Below are 19327 nucleotides of genomic sequence, written 5' to 3' on the forward strand. Positions count from 1 at the left end.
ACGCTTTGGCTCACGGCCGCCTCCTCCAGCTCAAAGCCAGCAATGGCCAGTGGAGCCCTGCAGGTAGTGCATGGCTCTGCCGCCGGGCTCTGCCGCACGCTTCCACTTTCAAAGATCCTTGTGATTACAGAGGACACACCCAGAAAATGCAAAATCACCTCATCTTAAAAAATCATCTGAATAGAAACTTAATTGTACCTGCAACCTTAAGTCCCCCTTATAACTTAACAAGTTCACCGGTCCCTGCACTGGGACATGGACTTTCAGGGCCTAGTAGTTTGCCTACACCGTTATCTGTGATTGGCCAGTCCTCGGGCAACCCCGCCCCCCCTACCTTCTTGCCAACCACCATGCTCCCAGCGCTGAGCCTTCTCTGTCTGGGCTCCACACTCCTCAGCAAGCTCATTGCCACCCCAGGGCCTCGGCCTGGGCTGTTTTCTCGTCTCCCGAGCCTCCAACCAGCCCCCTTCTCTTTTTGCTTTCACTTAGAAGGTGTCTTGGCTGCTCTCTAACCTCATGCCCATTTTCTGCCCTCTGATATCTTATAGGGTTTGTGTGTCTTTCTGCTCACTACTCTGGAGAGCAACCTGACAATAAGCACCGTGTCTGCCTCAACCTGCTCTCCGCTGTTGAGTACTGAGCGCTTACTGTGCTCTTTGAGTGAGGCGCCTGCTGGCTCCATGGATAAAGCGCTCTGCTGCCAACTGAGAGGTCTGTGGTTGGAACCCACCAGCTGCTCCACAGGAGAAAGATATGGTCGGTGGCCTGCTTCCAGACAGAGTGACGGCCTTGGGAATGTCACGGGCAGCTGGGGCTGCTCTGTCCTTTAGGATTGGCAGGAGCTAGAATTGCCCAACAAGCATTCCCTGCCCTTTCTGGTCTCTGGCTGCCTTCATTTTGTCCTCACGACAGCCCCCAGTGGAGAGATGTGCATATCACCCCCATTGTTCCGGCCAGGAACCAGATTGGCAAGAGGTGGTAGCTTGTCCCCGGTCGGTTTCTCAGCCAGCAGGGCCAGAGCCAGGGCCTGGCTGTGAGTCGTAACCACTTATCACACGGCCTCACGCGACACTGACTCTCAGGCCCAGAGGAGCACCGGGCCCTCCGCGTGATGCGCTCTCGGGACATACTTGTCGAATGAGTGCATCTTGATCCCCTTGGACTCCTTCAAAAAGGGTCGGATCTCTTATGACACCAGAGACAAAATCTAAAGAGCAGAGGCCCCGAGGGAGTCTCTCCTTCTAGTCGGCTGGTGAATCAGCCACAGGCAGATGCGCTGCAGTGTGACTTCAGAGGACCCCTTCAGCGACCGTCCACAAGACAGGCTGACATGGTGGGCTCGGCAACCGGGGAACACAGAGCTGGACAGGGCAGTGCTTCGTTCTGTTGTACAGCGGGTCACCATGAGTCACAGCCCACACAGGGACAACAGCCGGGCCCTGGTGACTCCCGCGAAGTGACTTCTCCAAGGACTATGGAAACACGGCTTTGTGGCTGGGCAGCCTGCTGAGCATGCCAGGACAGGGCACAGAGCCCCTGCCAGGTTGGAGCCAGGAAAGTGAGGAAATAGGTGACAAGAGCCCTAATGAGAGGATCGGTCTGTTTTGCCCTCCTGCTCACGGTTAAAAGGGAGAGAATCAATCCCAGAGTGCAGGAGGGACCTCACCATCACCAGGGAAAAAGAGTTGGGAGTAAGGTGTGTCCTTTGGACCTGGCGTCCCGGCACTGAGTCTCGGAGCCGCGGGACACAGAGAGCTCGGCCATGGGGCGCGGCACACAATGGGGAGAAGCGGTGGCAGGGAAACCGCAGCAGGACCCAGAGACCAGTGGGAAAAGGTGCAGTGCGCTTGCCGGCCTCCAGAGGGGGCAGCGACAGTTGCGCGTCCTGGAGGAAGGGAGTGTGCGCCCGCAGAGCCAGTGTCCTTGTTGTTAGGGGCCTCGGCGCCAGTTCTGAGTCACCGCAAGCCTGTGCGCAGCAGAAAGAAGCACCTCCTGGTCTTGTGCCAGCCCCGCAATTGGTCCTATGCTGAGAGCCCATGGTGGCAGCCAGTGCTGACCTGTCTTGTGGAGGGTCTTCCTCGTAACACTGCCGCTCTGCTCTACCCAGCAGACGGAGCTTTCCCAAGGACTGGTCTCTCCTGCCAACATGTCCCAACTACCCGAGACGAAGCCTCAGCGTCCCTGCTTCCAGGGAGCAGTCTGGCTGTGCTTCCTCCAAGACAGGCTGCTTTTATGTAAGTTTTCGGTTGGCAGTTCAATCATTTCACAGCACCTGGATTCCCATGCAGTAATGCTGCTTCTGTCTTCCTTAGCCAATGACCATGGCTCGAGTCAGGAGGACCTTCGTGCAGCAGACTTACCCCCCACAATGCATCGTGCGACCCCTGCCTGCTGCTTCCATGGACACAGAAGTCGTCGAGGATTTCAACTTGCTTGGAACCACATTTTTCCTCCATTGATCATGTTGTCCCAGTTGTAAGGACTTTCGTTTACATTAAGTTGTAGTCTGCAATCCTGGATCCCCATCAAGTGCTTCAGGTCCTCCTCGATTTCAGCATGCAAGGCACTGACAGACAGAGCTAAAAGGCCTTACAACATTTGCACCAGCAGGGCAGAGGCCAAGTCAGGAGGGTCGAAGGCTGAAGTCATGGCTGAGAAGAGGCTGTCCGGATTAAAGAACAATATTCCGATCCTGAATTGTGGCCCATGACTTCTCTAACAAACCTCCCAGCAGTAACTATGAACTGTGAGTTCTGTGTCCACTGCAATAACGTGTGGGCCTGGAAGGGCCGGAGAGAGTGCTATCCGTGGACTGCAGAGTGGTGAAAGGTTGCAGGATGGTCGTAGGTCTGGCTTAAACTTCAAAACAGCTGTTAGGTTGGATTGTCTAGAGCAGTGGTTCTCAACCTTCCTACTGCCTCGACCCTTTAAAACAGTTCTTCATGTTGTGGTCAACCATAAAGTTATTTTTTGTTGCTACTTCACAACTGTAATTTGGCTACTGTTGTGAACCTGGTGATCCCTGTGAAAATGTCATTTGACCCCCAAAGGGGTAGCGACCCACAGGTTGAGAACCCAAGGGTCTAGAGAAACAAAATCAGGGATGTTCAAATATGTATAAGGAAGAACTTTATATCAAGGAGTAATTTCATATCAAGCAGGCATCCCAGTCCAGTACAATTCAAGTTCATGGGTCTGATACTAGCCAGATCATTGCTCAGGCTCACATAAATGCAGGCTGATGATGAAATCCACAGCACTCTAGGTGGATTTGAGCCACCAGCTTCGCAGTCAGGCATTTAACCACTGCACCACCCAAGGACTCCATTGATAGTCTAGAAGCAACTCAATCTCCAGCATAGGAAAATGTCTATGTCCATGACAATCAAATAGCAATGTGGGACTAAGGGACACTTGGGGAGTCTCCTCACAGAGGCCACCAGCTTGCTCTCCCCCTCCCGGCTTCATACGAACCACTGTCATGTACTGCTGCTGTTGCCGGGTCGGTTCCACACGCACAGTGAGCGCACCGCCTCGTGCCACGCCATCCTCACGCGTGTCCTTATGCCTCAGCCCATTCTTGCAGCCACGGCGTCAGTCCATCTTGTCGAGGGCCTCCCTCTTTCCGCTGCCCCTCTACCTCACCAAGCATGCCGTCCTTCTCCAAGGACTGGTCTCGTCTGAGATCGTGTCCAAAGTGTGTGAGATGAAGTCCCCCTGTCGCTGGAATAGAACTTAGACACGAATCAAGGCTTCAAGGATGCACACGAGGGTCAGCGTGTTTTGCAAATGGATCATGTTGAGTCTCAAGAAAACGCAAACATTCCGTGTGTGTGTGTGTGTGTGTGTGTGTGTGTGTGTGTGTGTGTGTGTGTGATTCCTGGGGTTTGTTTGTTCCTTGGTTCCTTGCTTTAAAGATTGTATCTTTGCAGCACCAGATGACTTGTTTTCTTAGATGATGACTTTTGCGAAAGTCATTTTTCGACTTAAAAAGAATTTGAGTAAATGTCACCAGTCATGTATTCCTAAACTCGAACACGAATAGAGAGGACACAGCTCAGTTCCTTGCTCCATGCCTGAGCGAGGTGTGGCCCTCTGCTGTTTCACAGATTCATTCCGTGTGCTTCTCCTTCCTCTGTGGCTCCGTTCATTTACAACAATATCTCCCCACCCTGGCCTCAAAGGAGCATTCTGGCTGTACTTCTTTCAAGACAGACTTGCTTGTTCTTTTGGCAGTCCACAGTATTTTTCAATATTCTTATCCAGCACCATAAAGTAGAAAATATTAAAAACTGAGGCAATTTAAAAATAGGTCAAAAGGGAGGTCAAATGATAAAGCGCTACATTTTAAGCCAACTACATCTGCCACAATTGACTTTACGATGTGCTCACGCAGGAATTTAAGCTCTGCTATTGTTCCTTCCTTTAGATTTGGGTTTTATTCTTTACAATCCTTGTATCACACAGGCTGGTGTGCTGCGTCCACGTGGACTTGGTGGACATGTCCTTTAGATGGCTCCATTATCCTTTCATTCCACTTTCCCATGAACTTTATGAACCTCTTCATAGAAACTCAAGCTAGCTAGCCTACTGGAGAACAAGAAGTCATATGGAGCAAACCTACGACGTGCCAGACGGGCCATCCTATACCCACCAACCCTAGTTAACATGGCAGCTGATGACAGATGACTGAGGATCCAAGTCCCGGTGAGCTGAGTCTGACTCTGGGTCACAGATCAGTCCAGCTGAACCAGATCAAATCACTACCTTCATCTTCTGACTCCAGGTCCGTAGCTGCTAGGTCACACCCAATAACAAATGCTTCTTGGCTGTGGCGGTTACATACTCTCCTGGCAACTTGCCACAGGGTTCAATCTAGCCTGTCCATCAGGTCACACCTTGATGACCTCATTTGGATGTGCAACGGAGATAAACAGTTCCCTGGAGGCCAGGTTCATACAGATTATCTGCTTTGTCTTCCTGCTGACAAGCCACAGGGAGTTACACTGATATAGCCAGAGCCCTGGACCTGGAGGAGTCACGTGAAGACCCACATCAGTGCTGAGATGCTTCCACGGCCACTGCATCCACAAGATGTTCCCCCCACTGGCCTGGGATCTTCTTGGATTCAGCATCAATGCAGGGCTGCATGAGCCTAAAGATGAATTTATGGACTAGTATTGACATAAGGAGTAACATCAGACTTATGGACTTGATCTGGACTGCACTGGGATGTTTTCTTTTTTTCTTTTTTTTTTAAATTTTAAATCATTTTATTGGGAACTCTTACAGATATTATAACATTCCATAATTCAATTAGGTCAAGCATAATTGCACAATTGCTACCACAATAAGTTTCTGAACATTTTCTCTTCTTGAACTCTTTGATATCAATCTTTGATATTATCTTCTTAAACTCTATAAGGGTTTTTTATCCCCTCCCTCCCCCACCCTACCCCCAGGAATCCTTATTATTCTTATAATATGTTATTATTATTATTGTGGGGTTTTTTTGCCATATGTTACCCCATCTAATATATCCATTCACCTACAATTCTGATATTCACTCTCCTCGAGTGGGGTTATACAGTCATCCTTCCTATCAGCTCCCCCTTCTCCATGTACCCCCATCTCTTCCAGGAGCCTCAAGGAATCATTACTCCTGTTACTGTTTCAGAAGGGTTCTCGATCTTGGCTTTCATGCATGGACCGATCTTAGTTATACAAATGAACATATGCAAGTCTAACAAGATTAATGAGGTAAAACAAAGACCATAATAGTAAGGGAAGGAAATGTTAAAGAACTAGAGGATAGTTCTGTGTTTTATCAGTGCTGTACCACACCTTGGATTTATCATCTCTTCCATCTGGCCCTTGTATGAGGGATTTGCGGGAGACATTTTCAACAATAACACCTGAGTGAGCTAGAAGCAACATTGTGTACTGATTGTGTACCATGTACCTTTCTAAGATCTTTTCATGAATTATTTTTCAGTCCTTACTATTTATCTTATTAGATAAGCAAGTGAACCAAGGATAATAAACTACCCACTCATGAAAATGATATAATCAGTATTCAAATTTAGTCTGTCTTTTTTTCTGAAGCCACATTAGAAGTCACTATACTGTTGCAGACATAAATGATTTCCTGCATAGGGAGGAACAGGTCCTCTTTTGTACTGTGTGAACTTTCAGGAATTTAATAATTCAGAGGGAGACTGGGAACTCCATGAAGGAGTTTTTATATTTATTTGAAATGTAACCATACTGATAATATAATTGTGGTAGTTTCTAAGTAATTTTCTACATTTTCATTATTTCCCTAATTTGATGTTTACCTTCTGCTAGTAATCTGTACAGTCTTTGCCCTAATCATTTTTTTCTCTTTTCTTCTTTTACATTTTATTAGGGACTCATACAACTCTTACCACAATCCATACATATACATACATCAATTGTATAAAGCACATCCATACATTCCCTGCCCCAATCATTCTCAAGGCATTTGCTCTCCACTTAAGCCCCTTGCATCAGGTCCTCTTTTTTTTCCTCCTCCCTCCCCATTCCCCCCTCCCTCATATGCCCTTGGTAATTTATACATCATTATTTTGTCATATCTTGCCCTATCCGGAGTCTCCCTTCCCCCTTCTCTGCTGTCCCTCTCCCAGGGAAGAGGTCACATGTGGATCCTTGTAATCAGTTCCCCCTTTCCAACCCACTCACCCTCCACTCTCCCAGCATCGTCCCTCACACCCTTGGTCCTGGGGGATGTTTTCTTAATGTATAATTGCTCTTAGATATAAAGCTCTTTCTTATACACATATGAGTCTGTAGTCTACCCAGACTAACACATCAGCTTTCTCTTCTCAGTGCCTGGCCTATTAAAGGTACCAAATATGTGTTTCACAAAATACCTCCTTTTAGATATGGATGATTCACAAGCCCCTGTACCCTATGTGTGCAATGGTGAAGCACTGGGCTGCTCACTAGAAGGTTGGCAGTTTAAACCCACCAGCAGTTCCTCAAGGGAAAAGACTTGGAGATCCACGGCTGTAAAAATTACCATCTAAGAAAAATGCAGTCTATGGGGCAGTTCAGTTCTATGATGTAAGGGTCGTGCGGAGTTGGGCATGACACAACAGATGCAACAATAGCAATAATCCCGGACTGGCGACTGTTCCTCTGCCGTGACCATGGATGACACTTTTCATCAATCATGGGATCCTCTTCTGATCAGCTCAAAAGCAGCCAATAAGTCACTTCCATGCCAGGCAGCTCCGGCGAAACCCACACCAAACCAAAGCCAAAACCTTTGCTTTCAAGTGAATTCAGACTCCCAGCAACCCTGAAGGACTGAACAGAACTGCGCTACGGAGCTGCCAAAGTTGCCATCGTGGAGAAGCAGACTGCCACCTCTTTCTCCAGGAGCAGCTGGTGGGTTCAAACCACTGACCCTCTGGTTGGCGGCCAAGCACTTCCTTGGCAGTTCCATCAATCCAAACTAGCAGCTAAATTGGCACGAAGCTGACTCAAGCCGCACTCTGCTGGGTTTTCTTTATCCTACCACGTTTTAGCTCATGAAGGAGCCCTGAGGCCACGAAGTGAAGTGAGTGGCTAACTCCAAGGTCAGAGGGTTAAGCCCAGCCCGTGGGGAAAAAGAAGAGGCCGTCTGCTTCCAGATTTTCTCTGCCCTGTGGGCTCACCATGATCCAGAATCAACTTAACAGTGATGGGTCTGGTTGTTAGATGCCCGTGGTGATTCAGAATTTTATAGAGAAGGCCAATGAAACTAGGATAGCTAAAACAATTTTGACAAAGAAGAATAAGCTTAATGAACTCACTCTGCTTGATTTTAAGACGTACTCTACGTTACAGTCATCAAGAAGGTATCATTGGCAGAAATAGGGACATATATATATCATATAAATATGATACAGAGATTTTTGACAAAGTTCTTGGGCAGTTCAATTGTCCTTTAGACAAAAGATGTTAGAGCAAGTGTATATTCATAGGCAACAAACGGTCCTCAACACAAACCTCACATCTTGAGACAACAATTAGCTCAGACGGATCACAGACTTCAATGTGAAATAGACAACTGCCACAGTATGAGGCAAAAAATAAGCAAACAGGAAAAATCAAGCAAAGAGTTCTTAGGCATGCCACCAAAAGCATGATTCATAAAAATTATGCACTTTCACAGTAAAGCAGTTACAATTATACAATGAAACAGCGGATTAGCAGAGAGGCTTGCCAGCTCCGTCAACCCCCTGCCCCAGCAAGATGCACTACGGAGGACAGCACTGAGCTACAGCCTGGGGAGAACGATGGGGGAGGGGGAGAAAGGGGGAACCAATTGTAATGATCATCGTATAACACCCACCCACCCCAAGGGGGATGACTAACAGAAATGTGGGTGAAGGGAGACAGCGGATGATGTAAGATATGAAACAGCAATTATTTATAATTTGTCAAGGGTTCAAGAGGTGGGGGGTGAGGGAGTTAAGATGAGCTCAAGTAGAAATGCATTGAAAATGATGATGGCAACATATGCACAAATGTGACTGATACAATTGATGTATGGATTGTTATGACAGCTATAAGAGCCCCCGATAAAAAGATTTTTTAAAATTATACACCGGGCTTCATAAAATTGTAAACTTTCTTGTAGGATGTTTAGATAAACCCATTGCCATTGAGGTCAATTCTACCTCACAGCGATCCCTTATGGGTTTCCCAAGGCTGTAAATCTTTGTGGGAACAGCCTCATTCTTTCTCCTGTAGAGCCACTGGTGAGTTTGAACCATTGATCTTGTGGTTCAACGCTTACCTGACAGCGTACTCTATGACCAATTACTGAAATTGAAAATAAAGTGGTTTCAAGGGAGTAAAAAAAAAAAAAGTAAATTTTCTGCTCTGTGAAAGACACTGTCCTGGAGTGAATTTCATCTCCCCCAAATATGTGTCAACGTGGCTGGGCCACGATTCTCAGTAGTTTTGTCAGTTACATAATTGAGAGTTGTAGAATGACTTGATTATATCCCCATGATGTGATCTAATGTGATCAGCCACTCCAGTAAGAGGACTCCAGGTCACAACCTTGTTCTGACCTAAGGGCAGTTTCCCGGGTATGGCCTGCCTCCTCCTTTATCCTAGAAGAGAAGGAGGAGCCAGACTGTGGACAAGAAAGAAGAGCTGGGCCAGAGCGCACCTTTGGATCTGGGTCCCTTGTTGAGACCCTCCTAGGCCCAGGGGAGGACTGAAGACAGTCCACAGGAAGAGCTAACAGAAGGAGCAGCTAAAAGTCACAGGACCTTCCTCTAGAACTGACAGAACAAGACTGCCTTCCCCATGAGCTGGCAGTCCGAATTTAGCTTCCTAACCTGTGAGAAAGGGCATTCCTTTTGTTAAAGTCAGCCATTGGTGGTATGTCGGTTCCAGCAATAGCAGGCAATCAAGATCGCCACTGTTAAGATAAGCTCCGGCCCAAAAGAAAATATCTCCAACCCACATATTTGGGAAAGAGCTTGTGGTGAGGATACATAAACAACACTCAAAACTCAATAATAAGGCAACAATCCACCTTTGAAAATGATCAAAAAAGTTTATGGACACTCCATCCGTAGATGATTTCTATGGCAAAACCAGGTGCTTACTATTATTGTCGCTGTTGTCAGGTGCACGGGGCTGGTTCTGACTCGTACTGAGCCTGTGCACAGCAGAACAAAACCCTGCCCGGTCCTGCGCCACCCCACAATTGTTCCTGTGCCCCAGCCCATTGATGCAGCCACTGTGTCCGTCCATCTCATGGAGGGCCTGCCTCTTTCTCTGCCCCTCCACTCTACTGAACAGGATGTCCTTCTTCAAGGACTGGTCTCACCTGATAACGTGTCCAATATACGTGAGGCGAAGTCTTGCCAGCCTGGCCTCTAAGGGACATTCTGGCTCTACTTCTTCCAACACAGATTGGTTTGTTCTTGTGGGAGTCCATGGAAATTTCAATATTCTTCACCAATACCAAAAGTGCATTGATTTTTCTTCAGCCTTCCTTAGTCGGTGTCCAACTTTCACATGCATATGAGGCCATCAAAAATCCCGTGGCTTGGGTCAGGTGCACCTTAGTCTTCAAAATAACACCCTTGCTTTTCAACCCTTTACCGGTCTTGTGCAGCATATTTGCCCAATGCGTCCTCTGATCTCTTTACTGCTGCTCTCATGAGCACTGATTGTGGATCCAAGCAAGAGGAAATCCTCGACAACTGAATCTTTTCTCCAACGATCTTGAAATCGCCCCTTGGTCCAGTTGTGGGGATTTGAATTTTCTTTACATTAAGTTGTAATCCATCCTGAAGGTGCAATCCTTGATCTTCATCAGCAAGGGCTTCAAGTCCTCCTCCCTTGCAACAAGCAAGGGTGTGTCACCTGCACCGCTCAGGTTGTTATAAAGCCTCCCTCCAGTCCTCATGCAACACTCTTCTTCATATGACCCAGCTTCTCTGATCATTCTCTGGTTTTCAATGGAGAGAGGATCCAGCCCTGACACACACCTTTCCTGATTTAAACCATACCGTATTTCCTTGCTCTGTTAGAACTGCCTCTTGCCCCATATACACTGGTTCCGCGTGAACACAATGAAATGTTCTGGAATGATATCCCTTGTTCCATGTCCTCTTCTGAACTTGGCCTGAACCTCTGGCCGCTCCCTATCCATGAACCACTACAACCGCTGTTGGATGATCTTCAGCAAAATTGTACTTGTGTGTGATACAATGATTGTTTTATAATTTGAGCATTCTGTTGAGCATTCCAATTTTTCTTTGGAATGGGTACAAATGTGGATCTCTTCCAGTCAATTGGCCAGCTAGCTCTTTTCCCAGTTTCTAGCACACACTCCTGAGTGCTTTCAGTGCTTCGTCGGCTTGTTGAAACATTTCAATTGGTATTCCATCCATTCTTGGAGGCTTGTTTTTGCTTAATGCATTCAGTGCAGCTTGGCCTTCTTCCTTCAAAACCATTGGTTCTTGCCCACCTCTGGAAGTGGTGAATGTTTTTTGGCATGGCATCTTTTTTTGATGCTTCCTGCATCATTCAATATTTTGCCCATAAAATATTTCAATATTGCCAATTGAGGCTTGAAATTTTTCTTTAGTTCTTTCAGTTTAACATAAGTTGAAGGTGTTCTCCTTTTTCTCAGTTTCATAACTAGGGCTTTGCACATCTATCATATTTTACTTTGTCTTTTTGAGCCACCCTTTGAAGTTTTCTGTTCAAATCTTTGACTTCCTTTCTTCTCTTTGCTTTAGCTGCTCTATGATGACGAGAGAGTTTGAGTCTCTTCTGACACCCCCCACTGATTGATCTTTTCTTTCTTTCTTGTCTTTTTTTTCCTTCTAGTTTTCACAAATTATTTTGTGTGTTTCAGGTTAAGATTTCGACACCAAATGGAGGAGCCAACCGGTTTCTGACCTTATCCTCTCTAGTTTGCTTGTAAAAACAATAGAGTCCTCCGTAACCAAGAGTAGAGATGGCTCAATTTATTGCTCTCTACAATTCAGAAAACAAAACCCAAACCAGAAAATAACGTAGTGTTCATTTCCAGTTTCTAATGGGTCATTTTGGTCATTTTCCCATCATATTGGTATCGACCTACACTTGCATGGATGAATAAGTATGGGCTGATAGTGCAACTCTAAGACGTTTTACTTTATGAAAGGCAAGAAGTACCAGTACATGGTTCCCCTGGGACCCTCACCGCTGTCCTTTCTTGCTACTCTAGTGATTAGAAAATAACAGGTAAATCAGCAATAATTGCTACTTTAGCCAAGTGATATTGCACAATGGATGATATAAATATATTAGGATCCTTATTTAGAGGTTGTTTTAAGAAATCTTGATTCTAACCCATTTATGGTCTGAACAAAATTTTGAAGGTGCATATACAGTTTTTGTTTGTTTGTTTGTTTTTAAACATTTTATTAGGGACTCATACAACTCTTATCACAATCCATACATATACATACATCAATTGTATAAAGCACATCTGTACATTCTTTGCCCTCATCATTTCAAAGCATTTGCTCTCCACTTAAGCCCTTTGCATCAAGTCCTCTTTTTTTCCCCTCCCTCCCCGCTCCCCGCTCCCTCATGAGCCCTTGAAAATTTATAAATTGTTATTTTGTCATATCTTGCCCTATCTGGCGTCTCCCTTCACCCACTTTTCTGATGTCCCTTCCCCAGTGTGGAGGTCACATGTAGATCCTTGTAATCGGTCCCCCCTTTCCAACCCACTCACTCTCTACCCTCCCAGTATCGCCCCTCACATCCCTGGTCCTGAAGGTATCATCCACTCTGGATTCCCTGTGCCTCCAGGTCCTATCTGCACCAGTGTACAACCTCTGCTCTATCCAGACTTGCAAGGTAGAATTTGGATCATGGTAGTTGGGGGGTAGGAAACATTTAGGAACTGGAGGAAAGCTGTATTCTACATTGGTGCTATGTCACACCCTGACTGACTCATCTCCTCCTCTAGACCCCTTTTGCTTCTTTCATGTACGATGTTGTAATCCCACAAATCAACAAGTTTTCTGTCATTAGTGTGGAATGCAAATCTGTTCTTGAGATCTTTTTGACATTCAGATGGGATAGACTGAAAGTTGTGTTTTGGCTCTCATGGACTTGTTTCCATTTTCTTCTACTTCAACTTGAACTTACATAGGAGCCATTGATGGTCTGGTCCACAGTCAGCCCCTGGCCTGGGTTTGGCTGCTGATTTTGAGCTTCCCTAGTGTGTCTTCCCACAGATATAGTCAATTTGAGAAGGAGTCCATGGGCATAGTCCATTTGTGTTGTTGAAAAAGGGTATTTGTGATGAAGAAGTCATTGGTTTTACAAAATTCTATCATGCAACCTCCAACTTTGTTTCTTTCTATCACCAAGGCCATATTTTCCAATTGCTATTCCTTCCTCTTTGTTTCCAACTTTTGCATTCCGATTGCCCATCGCTATCAATGCATCTTGATTGCATTTTGGGTCCATTTCAAGCTGACGACACTGGGAGGGCTCTTCTATTTCTGCGTCAGGAGCTTGAGTAGGTGGTGTATAAATCTGAATAATAGTCAGATGGATTGGATTTCCTTGCATTCAGGTAGATATTATCCTCTCACAGATAGCATTGTACTTCAAGATAGATCTTCAATGTCCTTTTTGACAACGAATGCAATGCCATTCCTCTTGATTTGCATTGTTGCTAACATCGTAACCCATGTGATTTTCTGATTCAAAATAGCCAATCCCAGTCGATTTCAGCTCACCAAAATATCAATCTCTACACATTCCATCTCATTTTTAATGACTTTGATTTTTCTAGATTCATACTTTGTACAGTCAAAATTTCAATTATTAATTGATGTTTGCAGCATTTCTCATCACTTTGAGGTGCGTCCATCTGCAAATGAAGGTCCTGAAGGATCTACTCCACCAGGCTCTTCTCCATTCAAGCCATCATGGTCAACTCCTTTGAGAAGGCAGCTCTTTCTTGGTCATCTTTTGAGTGCCTTTGGACCCGAGGGACTCATTTCTGACACTACCTTTGATAATGTTCTGATTCCATTCATTAGATTTTCAGTTCTAACAATTTTTTTTATCCATAGGGTTTCCAGTGGCTGCTTCCTGTGAAGGGGACAGTGTGTTCTTAGCCTGGAATCTCTGCTGAAAACAGTTCACTTTGGGTGTCCCTGCTGCATATGAAATACCAGTGATATAGCTTTCAGCCTCACACCAACACACAAGCCAACACAATACAACACACTGACAGACAACTGGTGGTCAATATGATTAGTCAACAAAGAAACACATGAGATAGCAATACTTTTTAGAAACACACACACACACACACGAACTGTGCTGACAAAGATGGAGAATCGCTGGGCTGGGTGGGACTCTACAATGGTCTGACTACTCTTGAAAACAGTTTGGCAGTTTTTTATAGAGTTAAACAAACATTTACCAAATGGCCCAGCAATGCTACTCCTAGGTGTCCCAGAGAAAGAAAAATATATATATTGACACAAAAGCTGAGGTGAATTTCTAACAGTTTAAGCCACAATCCTCAGAATGGAAATGATACACAAGGTGCATTCAGTGAGTGGGTTGATAACAAAAGTGAATACCAGTTGGTAGGGATATAGTGTTATACTAGTCAGCAATGCATGGAGTCTCCTGAGGAAGAACCAACGGCAACTGGGACTGAGGCCTAGACCAGCATGGATGACTCCCTGATGCACAGGCTAAGTTACAAAGCCAGACTCAAAAGGGTTTCAAACTGTGGACCTTGCAACTTGCAGCCAAACACACACAGGAGCTCCATCCACTGTACAAGTTTTGGTGAAGAATGTTTCATGAGACTTTTTTAAAGGAACAGCGGACAATCCCTATTTTGCTCCCTTTGCTTCTCCCGAAGCCCAGTGAGGCTGGTGCTTTTGTGAAGGAGAAATCTGGTCATGCTTGGTGGTGGCAGGGCAGGGATTGGGCCCAGCTTTCTGGAAGCAGAGCCTGAGTGAGCTGCAAACCTCAGAACTGCCATGGCCTCCCCTGTGTTCCGGGTCACTCGGGAGAGAGGTCTTAAGCCCATTCAAGGAGAGTTCAAGCAGCTGAGACCAGATCCAAGCTGAGCCCACGCCTTAAGCATCTCATTGCATTCTGTCCACACTGCTGCCCAGGCCAGTCCAGTCTGGGAGGTACGTCGGCCTGCACCTCCAACTCCTTCACAGCTCTGCTCTCTCCCCCCCTGACGTGTGGTTTGGGCTTGAGACCCACGCTCTAGCCTTGCTGTCAGTTTCAAATCATGCAGCCAGCTACCCCATCAGCCTGGCTTGGCCGTCATCTGTAGAGAATCAGAGCCCCGTGCCTTTCTTTCATGGGGCTTCTGGGTCGGTTTGGACCACCGGGCTCTGTTGCAGTGGTTCTCAACCTGTGGGTCGCGACCCCTTGGGGAGGGATGGAACGACCCTTTCACAGGGGTCCCCTGATTCATCACAGTAACAAAATTACAGCTATGAAGGAGCAACAGAAATAACTGTATGGTGGGGGTCACCACAACACGAGGCACTGTATGAAAGGGTGGCGGCGTGAGGAAAGATCGAGAAGTGCGGTTCGGTTGGACGCACTCACTGGGACCTTCAGGCAGGGTTTCCGCCTGCTGCTTGGTCTCCAAGTCGATTTCTGCCAGACCCACTCGCTACCTCCTCCACCAACATCACCCACATTTGGTCTGCCTGGGATTCCTGCCTGTAGCCCAGGGTCTTCCAGGTGGACATAGGCATGTCTGCCTGGCCTGGGAGTTTGGTGAAAGGCAAGGAGTATGAACCAGTGAGTGTCTGAGGGAGGGTGGGAAAGGCATGGAGCCCCAAACTCCACACTCCCTGTCATCGCATCAATTCCAACCCATAGTAACTCCATCTCCACACTCCCTGCCATCCAGTCGGACAGCAACCCCGTAAGGCAGAGGAGAACGGCCCCTGGGGCTTTCCAAGACTTCTACATCTTTACCAGTGTTAACGGACTCATCTTTCTCCTGCAAAGCAGATGGTGGATCCCATGCTTAACCCACCAGGGCACCAGAGCTACGACAGCGACTGAATATACTCCATTCCTCTCTGGGTGTGTGACCTTGAATACGTTGGACCTCAGTCTCCTCGTCTGCAAAATAGAAATGGCAACCGTCCGCACCTCGCAGGGCTTCTCTGGGAATTCACCTCTGGAAGGGGCTCTTCACAAAAGGCCCAACATTCCAACATGCTCAGTAAGCAGTGCTGTTTGCCTGCCGTTACCATGACTCCTGTTAGTCGGCTTGGGATAGCCGCTGCCTGCACAGGTGTGGCCAGCATCTCTGATGGCCAGTTAGCGTGCTGGTTGCTGACCCTGAATTTGGCTGCTTCAATGCCACCGTCAGATGATGCACTTAAATCTGCATTCTTCTTATTATTATTATATTATAATCACCTCCTGGTGACAGTGTCTCAAGCACTCACCTGCTAACCCAAAGGCAGGGGGTTAGCGCCCTCCAGCTGCTCTGCCGGCGGAAGATGTGAAAATCCGTTTCCATAAAGATCCCAACCCAAACCACATGGTCATCAAATCCTTTCTGATTCCCAGCGACCATCTAGGACCAGGTGGAACTGCCCTAGTGAGTTTCCAAGGCAACTCTTTATGGGAATAGAAAGCCTCCTCTTTCTCCTGAGGAGAGGCTGATGGGTTCGAACTGCTGCCCTGGTGGCCCGTAGCCTAACATGTAAGCACTAAGCTAGCAGGGCTCACAAAGATTACAGCCTGGGAACCCCTACAGGACAGTTCCACTCTGTTCTAGAGGGTTGCGATGAGTCCGAACCCACTGAAGGGGTAAGGGATTGGGTGGTGTGAACAGTAAGCTCTTGGCAAGTAATTGAAAGTTAGCACTTCAAATCCACCCAGAGGGTTTTCTCATCAGATTTTCAAAAGGTTACGGCCACGGAAGATCCCACAGAGCACAGCTCTACTCTGAAAGGCATGGGGTCGCCACGAATCCAGTTCAACTGGATGGCAACTCAAAAGGCACTCACTGCCATTGAAGTGATGCTGACTCGTGGCAGCCCTTACCTGAGGTAGTGAAGAACTGTGCAGGTGTGTTCCCAGGACTGGAACTCTTCATGGGAGGAGGATGCCTCGACTTTCTCCTGGTGGTTTTGACCTGCTCACCTTGCAGTTAGCAGCCCAACGCGTACCCACCATGTCACCATAGATGGCAACTGGCTAGAGGGTTTTTGCTTCTGAATAAGTCATTAAAGCGGAATCTGGCCAAGCAAATTAATCCAATGGGGCTTATTGAACAAATAAAAATACGGAAAGAGAAACCACAAGCTGCCTGTTTCTGTGTGTGAGAGACAGTGGAGTCCCCGATCCAAGACCTCTCAGGCTTAAGATATGACTGTTTCTGAACCCGCCTGTCCAGGCCAGCCTTGGGAATGCGGCCAGCTGTGTGTGTGTGTGTAAGGAGCTGATGATGAGGAAAATGACAATTCAGTTTGTTGGAAGCTAGAAGGCAGGGCAATCTAATTTAATTGGGTGACTGAGTGCTCTCAGGAGGACCCAGGAAAGATCCAGATCTCATAAAGCCCGAGGTGGGGTAGAAAGGGGAAACCGATTACAAGGATCTACATATAACTCCTCCCTTGGGGAGATGGACAACAGAAAAGTGTGTAAAGGGAGACGTCAGACAGTATAAGATATGACAAAATAATAATTTATAAATTATCAAGGGTTCATGAGGGAAAGCGGGGAGATGAGTGGCTGATACCAAGGGCTCAAGTATAAAGCAAATGTTTTGAGAGTGATGATGGCAACAAATATACAAATGTGCTTGACACAATGGATGGATGTATGGATTGTGATTAAGAGTTGAACGAGCTCCCCCTCCCTACTCACCCCCTTTCCCAAAAAAGCCGGGAGGAATCCTTCTCCAACCTGCGATTCTCATGCGGACCAACCAAGGCTCTAAGCACAAACTGCCTGGCGGGCGTGTCGTTCGCGGATCCCGCCAGGGTCGCCTAGACGCCAGGAACACTGCGCATCCGCGGTGATACAAGATGGGCATTGCCCCTCCAGTAAGAAAACTGAACCCCTGCCCAAGAATCACCCGAAGCCCCACGCCCAAGCATCCAGGTGGACTAGGGCCAGCCCGGGTCCTCGCGGCCTTGGCGATGCCTCGGTGCCAGCGGGCGGGGAGAGAGGCGGGCACTGACCTGGGAAGCCCGCGCCTCGGGGCAGGCGCCGAGCAGCAGGAGCAGGAAGAGCGCGCCGGCGGAGAGGGGCCCCATCGTGCTCGGCGGAGTCAGTCCTTCGGCGTGTGCAGCGGGAAGGACGCGGGAAGCTGTCCCGCGGAGCGTGTCCCGCCGGGGTGGCAGCTGCTCCTCGCGGGGCGCCGGGTGCCGCGGACAGGAGGGAGGCTGCAGCGCGCTGGGGCGCCGCGCTCGCAGGCTGGCTGGCTCGCGGGCGGAGGCGCAGTGTCACGTCCAGGTGCGCAGCGCGCCGAGTCCAGAGTGCCAGGGGCCACCGCGTCCGCAGCCGCCCGCAGGAGCCCGCCCCAGCGAGGAGCGGAGGGAGGCGCCAGCCCCTCGGCCAAGGCCGGAGGAGGAGGGGCTGCCCGGCCAGGAATGCGCCTGGGAGCGCGCCCAACCCGCGGGGCTCCCGGAGGAGGCTGCGCCGGCGCCGGGGTCGGCGTCCGAGTCGGAAGGGAGCGCGGGCATCCTTCGGGCCACCTGGCCGGCCGAGCGTCGGGCGGCCGCACGTGCTGGAGGCCGCGGGCCCCTCCTGCCAGCCCGTCGTCCCACTCTGACCGAGGCTCCCGTCCCCCCGCGACCACCGGCAGGGCCGCGGTTCCAACCTGGGTCTGTCCGGAGGGCAGCTGGCCAGCACGGGAACCGGAGCACAGGACCGGTTTGGCCCATGAATTAGAGTAAACGCTTCATTCAGCTCGGTGGGCTGAACCCACTGTCAGGGGACGCTAACGTCAAGGTTGGCAGTTCGAAACCGCCAGCTGCTGCTCCGGAGATAAAGGAGGCTTTCTACTCCAGTCAAGAGTTACAGTCTCAGACACCCACAGGACAGTCCTCCCTGCTCTGTGGGTGAGCTAGGACGGCGGGGAGTGAGGTTTTGAGTCATCAATTCACCCTCACAGAGACTCTATACAGCCATGTTGGAAACTGTCAGTAATTTTAGGAGCAGACAGTTTCCTCTTCCTCCTGTGGAACGGGTGCTTTTAAATCGTTCTACTCGGAGGAGGAAGACTCGCGGCCTGGCGACAGAGTGGGTTACACCTTGTGCTGCTCACCTCCGGGTCAGCAGGTTGAACCCATTCCCCACTTTCTCTGTTGCACATAGACAAGGCTTTTCCATCTCTGCTTAAGGTTCACCACCTCAGAAAACCCCGGGGGCAGTGCCACTCTGTCCTGGAGACTTTGACTTGATGGTCCTAGGTTGTTCAGAATAGGCCTCTCTGGGTGGTACAAGCCACCATTTCCGTGGTGGATGTACAGGGGTTCCAATAAAATGTTCTGGGATGACCGTTCATCTCAATGTTGCCCATCATTCGTTCTTGGAGCCACCTGTCAAACACCTTTACATAGTCAGTAAAGCACAAGTAAACTTTCTAAAAATCGCTCCTTTTAGCCAAGTTCCATCTGGTTTCAGCAATGATCCATCCATCCCTGTGCCTGTCATCTTCTGAATCTGGCTAGAATTTCTGGTAGCTCCTTGGTGATATACCTATTGCAACTGGCTTTGCATGATTTTCAAC

At 48.2% G+C, this 19327-nt stretch overlaps 1 protein-coding gene across 2 annotated transcripts in view; it reads right to left on the bottom strand.

The window, feature by feature from the left end:
• FBLN7 (fibulin 7) overlaps nt 1-18099 on the bottom strand; it is a 51656-nt gene extending 33557 nt beyond the window's left edge. Inside the window, exon 1 of one of the 2 annotated variants that reach the window (XM_075563136.1) lies at nt 17775-18099. In XM_075563136.1, coding sequence (XP_075419251.1) covers nt 17775-17849 — 75 coding nt within the window. In that variant the 5' untranslated portion in view covers nt 17850-18099. The remainder of the gene's footprint in view (nt 1-17774) is intronic. The other variant, XM_075563135.1, reaches the window with a different exon arrangement.
• Nucleotides 18100-19327: the final 1228 nt, after the last annotated feature.

Source organism: Tenrec ecaudatus, chromosome 11 (genome assembly GCF_050624435.1).
Source record: "Tenrec ecaudatus isolate mTenEca1 chromosome 11, mTenEca1.hap1, whole genome shotgun sequence".
Classification (NCBI taxonomy): domain Eukaryota; kingdom Metazoa; phylum Chordata; class Mammalia; order Afrosoricida; family Tenrecidae; genus Tenrec; species Tenrec ecaudatus.